Source organism: Sinocyclocheilus rhinocerous, unplaced genomic scaffold (assembly GCF_001515625.1).
Source record: "Sinocyclocheilus rhinocerous isolate Xijiao unplaced genomic scaffold, SAMN03320098_v1.1 scaffold2460, whole genome shotgun sequence".
Lineage (NCBI taxonomy): Eukaryota > Metazoa > Chordata > Actinopteri > Cypriniformes > Cyprinidae > Sinocyclocheilus > Sinocyclocheilus rhinocerous.
In genome coordinates, this window is record NW_015645611.1 from 105,548 (window position 1) to 111,512 (window position 5,965).

General features: G+C 35.5%; 1 protein-coding gene across 1 annotated transcript; it reads right to left on the minus strand.

Moving 5' to 3' along the window:
- On the minus strand, positions 1-3,227 carry LOC107706846 (uncharacterized). The gene is made up of 4 exons (XM_016510681.1): positions 2,610-3,227; positions 2,424-2,515; positions 2,009-2,296; positions 1-126 (listed from the first exon to the last, which is right to left on the minus strand). The coding sequence occupies exons 1-4, from the start codon at positions 2,947-2,949 to the stop codon at positions 1-3; spliced, it is 846 nt and encodes a 281-aa protein (XP_016366167.1). The 5' UTR covers positions 2,950-3,227.
- Positions 3,228-5,965: the final 2,738 nt, after the last annotated feature.

The window sequence follows — 5,965 nt, forward strand, 5'->3', positions numbered from 1 at the left end:
TCATACACCAAAAGGTTTGCGTAGTGCCACTTCAAGTGGAACTATGGCCTGAAGTGCTGGGGCATTGCTGCAGTAGTTTGAAAAGTGGTGGTCAAATACCAGCTCGCCCCCGTTGCTCCGGCGGCCCTGATTTGTACAATACACATTAATGTAAGTTATTTACACAAAGTTCCTTTTTAAAACATTGCTTATAACATTTATCACAATAAATAGTTATTTAATGATTTAAAAAGGCATAAAGAGGTTGGTGCATCTTACGTTAGCATCAACATTACGCAATAACCTTTACTGATTTTTATTTTGCTAATATATGACAATATATATCAACTTTCATCTCAGGCATGCCTTGATAACAAAATAACTACCTTTATTAAAGAAAAAAGACAGTTGAATAAAAAAAAACTATTTGTGACTTTCAAAAAAAACAAAAACATTACAATTTCTAATAATCAACTTTCAAGAACCCCTGGGACATAAAATGGTCCATAGTTAACTATGCAATATACAGGTCATATCTAAAATGAAAATGATCTTTTATGCTTTTGTTCTGTTATGTTAGTGAAATATTTCATATTGTCCATGTCACTGGGACTGTGTTTGTGAACTGGAATATCATCTTTCAGACTTTCCCTGTTCGGATCTTGAAAACTTGATGTAGTGCTCATGGTGCCGTGTCCAGACGACGCTGCATGTCTAGATCTGAGCCATCAGCACACTTTGTCAGTGGGGTCCAGGGTATCAGCTCCAATTGAACTGGATCCATCTAACAGTGAGTCTCCACTCACTGAAAGTACATGGAATGTTGTTAGGTGTTTTATAGATACATTATGCATGCTTGCTTGCTGTAAATTATGTACAATGGAATGCATTCATGCTTGTCATTGGTTTAAGAAACAGGAGATAGGGGACCATGGAATAAAACTGTTTAACCCATTAAATAATACTTAATCCTAAATATGTGAATCATATAGTATAGATATTGATTGACGATTGACATATATGTATCTTATTTACAGTATTTAAATGTAAGTGTAATGTATTTAATATATGAACACTTTGATGATGTTGAGTCATTGTAAGGAAAAACAGAAACATACTATTTGGGATTGAGCACTTAATGCTTCCTCTTCGTTTGTGATATAATTGCTCGGTTTCTTCATTCAGATCTACTGTTGCTGCCTCCAACATCCTCTCTATGAGCTCATCTTCATGTTTTTTCCACTCCTCTTCCAGGGTCTCATTAAACATCTGATGCACTGTTGTTGGCTTGCTTGCTTTGTTTTCTAGAGTAAAATATTCACCTCTGTTTCTAGCCACCATTTGTTCGATCATCTTGAGCAGATTTTTCACTTGAAATCTATTTGTCCAGTCATTATTTAGCATATGATATCTGTTTCCACACTTTCTTTCTATCAACTCTTGCAGAGCTTCTCCTTCACATGCAATGTACTCCTCAACTGTTGTGTCCATCAACCAGTAGATTGCAGTAGATAAGCAGAGTTGGGGAAAGTTACTTTTAAAAGTAATGCATTACAATATTGTGTTACTCCATAAAAAAGTAACTAATTACATTACTTAGTTACTTTTTATGGAAAGTAATGCGTTACGTTAGTTCTATTTTTGGCAAATATAAAAGCCTTTTCACACCAAAAGAAAAAAAAAAAAAAGAAAGCAGTTTTCAAATTTTTCTACTTTCAATATTAAATCAAAAAACCAGTGAATGAATGGTACACGGATTTTGATTGGTTGTTCAACCGAGTCAGATGACTTGAAGCGGCGCTGCACAGACCAATCGGTGTATGACATCAAAGCATCGCGAGAGAGTGATTCAAAAGCATAGGGTGCCGTCTGCTCTCTAATCGCTCTCGCTGTACTTTCATGTCATACAAAAAAAAAGTAACTTGCGTTCCTTATTTGAAAAAGTAACTCAGATATTGTCTTGTAAATTAAAAAGTAATGTGTTACTTTACTTGTTACTTGAAAAAAGTAATCTGATTACGTAACTCGCGTTACTTGTAATGCGTTCCCCCCAACACTGTCCATAAGTGAATAATATTATAGTATATTTCTCCTCCACTGTTTGTTGAGATCTTTTTGTAAACGGTTCATGTACAGGCAACACTAGCAGGAATGCATGAGGTCCTGGAGAACAAACTGTCACACTGTGTACGATTTCTTTTGCATTCTCCAGAGTTGATGTGCACCAGCCTGGTGTGTCCACCACTGAGACCTGATATCCTTCAATTTGCCCCTGTTTCATCACACATTGCATTGTTCTTGTGCGGATATTAAAATCCTAGATAGAATAAAAATAATTATAAAATTATGAAAATAATTATAATATAAAGGATGTATAGGACTTAAACAACCACTATTGTGACATTAATGACAATGTTGTTTCCAAATTGTGGGAAAAAATTGACCTCTTCTGGCGTCTTCTCAGAGAAATGTCCTTGCAAAACTCTTCCTCCTCCGAGAAGCACAATCCTCACATCTGAGAGAGTGTATTTCCTTTCTAATGTAAAGAAATTGATAGAATGTGTATTATCTTTAGATAATTACTTATGCTGCTGTTGGATGTATTATTAACAACAATGCAGTTCACTCACCCTTTAGCAGCTCTTGAAGGATATCTCTTTGCCTCCTCACTTTCATCATGTTTCTTTTGGCAATTTTCAGCTTTGGCTCAAGCTCTGTGGATGGATTGCTGTCTGTTTCTGGTACATAATGACAACCATTGTTCTCCATCATGATTTCCTCAATTTTTGCAAGCAGTTCCAAGACTTGTGTGTTGTCAGTGTTCTGCTTACAGTTAAAGACATGATATCTGTTCCCACACCACTGCAGTTGCTTTCCCTCATTTCCCTCAATGGTTGTATCTCCAAGCCAGTCTCCTCTGGTAAACAGCACAACTGTATGATTCCAGACCTTCTTCCTCAGAAGACTCATATGTTCTTCCACAGACTTTGAGAAGACTTGTTAAATATTGTTTCAATGGGAACAGTTAATAGAATGACATGTGGACCCGGTGGACATACACATATGCTATTTTCAATCTCTAATTTGTCCAGCTCTGATGTCTTTTCAAGAGGACTGTTATACCATGCACATCTCCTGCAGCTTGAACACACTGTGCAGTTCTTCTCTCAACATCAAAAGCATTTCTCCCCAAATGATGTTTCCAGCTGAACTTTTTCCACTTCCTTCTATTCCCCCAAGTTGTCGACTCCCAATTATTACAATTCTTATCTCAGAAAGTGTTGTGTCTAAAAAAGGTAGGAGGTGTTAACTGTATTTGAATACTATTGAAATCATAACTGAATATGATTTAACATTTAAATGTACCCCACATTTTAGAATGATAGTAAATTCATTAAAACAATACAATACTACATATGAAGTTGTGGACATTTTGTTATGAATTGCAAATTTCAAAATAAATCTAAGTTATGTTATATTTTAGCATCTTCAAAGCCACCCTTTGCCTAGAAGTATTAAAAATGCACTTTTTAACAGCCTGGGAACACTCTATTCTGGGCTTTTACTGCTATTTTCATTATTTAGTCCACGTCATGCAATTTAAAGCATTTTTTAAATAATATTTTGGCACAATTACTGTACCACGAAATTGTAGACTATTCCTGGTTGCATAGATGTTAGCACACTTTGACACCATGACCCATAAACTATAAGGAAATACTTACTGAACTCAAAAATTGCTTCTACTATGTTTACAACATGAATAGTCTATGTCAACTTAGGTGCTGAAACGTACCTTTCAGTCTTTTCTTGAGTTTTTGCCAATGATATGTCACACCTTAAATGCCACATTAGTGAAACACGAAACCCTTGCTTTACTTCCTGAAAGATTTAGTTTTACGTGTACAGGTTGCCAGGTCTTCAAAAATTAAGTCAACAGTCCTAAGGATTAATCCTCATGAATACATTTTTAGCTAATTTTGAAGACAAACATCACAGTAAATAATATTTGTGCCATAAAGAAAAACAAAACTGAACAAAACCACCTTAGACTTTGCAGGTTTATTGACATTTCTCTCTTTCAGTATTTCAGTGTTTACTGAAAACATATCCATTTTTAGGAGTAACAATAATTTCAGATTTCTAATGGCACTGTTTATTTAAAGCATTTTTAACATTAATGCACAGAAAGTATGTTAAAGTAAACAAATCAAAGACATGAGGGTGAGTAAATGTTGACAGAAGTGTCATTTTTGTGTGAACTAACACTCTAAAAGTGCACAACTGCACCACATCTGGTGGTCTTCAGCCTACCTGCCCCTAATGTTGATACGCCACTAATTTGGGATACTATAATACTTCAAATGATTTACTATGGACAAACTGTTTGCTTTTTTGTAAGCTATGTTTTGACCATACTAATGTGTCTTTTTATTTTAGAATTGAGCGTCTATGGTGCAATTTTTGGTCAGCTGTCTCTTGTAAGTACTATGAAGTACTGCATACAATGGAAGAAGAGAGAGTGCTTGATTTGTCAGATGAACTGCATCTCTCTTGTGTGCACTGCCATTCTTCCACGACTGAAATTTGACTTGAAGTGCTTCATGGGTAGCTGGAACAACCATCCCATCAGAACAGAGGGAAATCTTTCACCAGAACAGCTTGGGCACATTGCAATGTTGCAGACACCAGTGGTTGAGCCAGATTTAGAGGTATGCTTTAAGCATTTATGCGAAGTTAAAATTATAATTCTGTCTTCATTTCCTTAACCTTAAAGGGTTAGTTCACCCAAAAAGAAAAATTCTGTCATCATTTACTCACCCTCATGTTGTTCCAAACCTGTAGGACCTTTGTTCATCTTCAGAACTTTTTTGCACACATAAATTGATGTCAAACCACTGGAGTCAAATGGATTACTTTAATGATGTGTTTGCTCTGGGCCCTGAAACTGGTAGTTGTGTAGGCTGTCAATTGAGGGACAGAAATCTCTTGCATTTCATTAAAAATATCTTCATTTGAGTTCCAAAGATTTTTGGATTTTTGGGTTTGGAACGACATGACGAATGACAGAAGTTTTAGATGGACTAACGGTACATGCACACTGGCGCGGAGTAGACTGAGCATTTTCAATTCATTCCTTTAGAAGATGAGCTTTACACCCATGCTCAACTTCCATAGGAATGAACTGAAAATGCTTGCTCTGCTCTGCTCACTCCATGCCAGTGTGCATGAACCGTAATGCTTTAAATTATTGAAAACACATATGAATTTCATTCTTCTGTGGGCAAGGCATTTGGCACAGTTTAACTCTGTCATTCATAGTGTAAATGATTACATGGACAAATGCGTTCTGTCAACCACTATGTGGCACATCTGAAGTTTGGTTAATTATAAACTTTTTTATTGTATTGTATTGTATTTTATTTTATTGTTGATTGTAATTTTCATTGCTGTTTCTTGTTTATTTTATGTTCCTGTGCTCTTTTGTTTATTCTGTATTCCTGTCTTAATTTTATATGTATACTTTTACATTGTAAAGTGCTTTGAGAAGCTCCTTTAAAGGCGCTATAGAAAATTAAATTATTATTACTATTATTATTATTACTATTGGTTTTCAGTCCTATGGTCTTTGTGGTTAAATGAATAGGGTAATGTTGTGTACTATTGTTACCTGAAATGTTGTAAACCGTTGTGGTTTTTCTGCTGCACTGATGAAAAACAAAACTTGTTTCTAAAATGTTTCTTCTAAAGGAAGATGTCCAAACCTAAAGGAAATATGACCATATTAGCCCGGTTCTGTCAACACTGCACTGGCTCCCTATTAAACATCGTATAGATTTTAAAATCTTGCTTATTACTTATAAAGCCCTGAATGGTTTAGCACCTCAGTATTTGAACGAGCTCTTGTTACATTATAGTCCTCCACGTCCGCTGCGTTCTCAAAACTCTGGCAATTTGATAATACCTAGAATATCAAAATCAACGG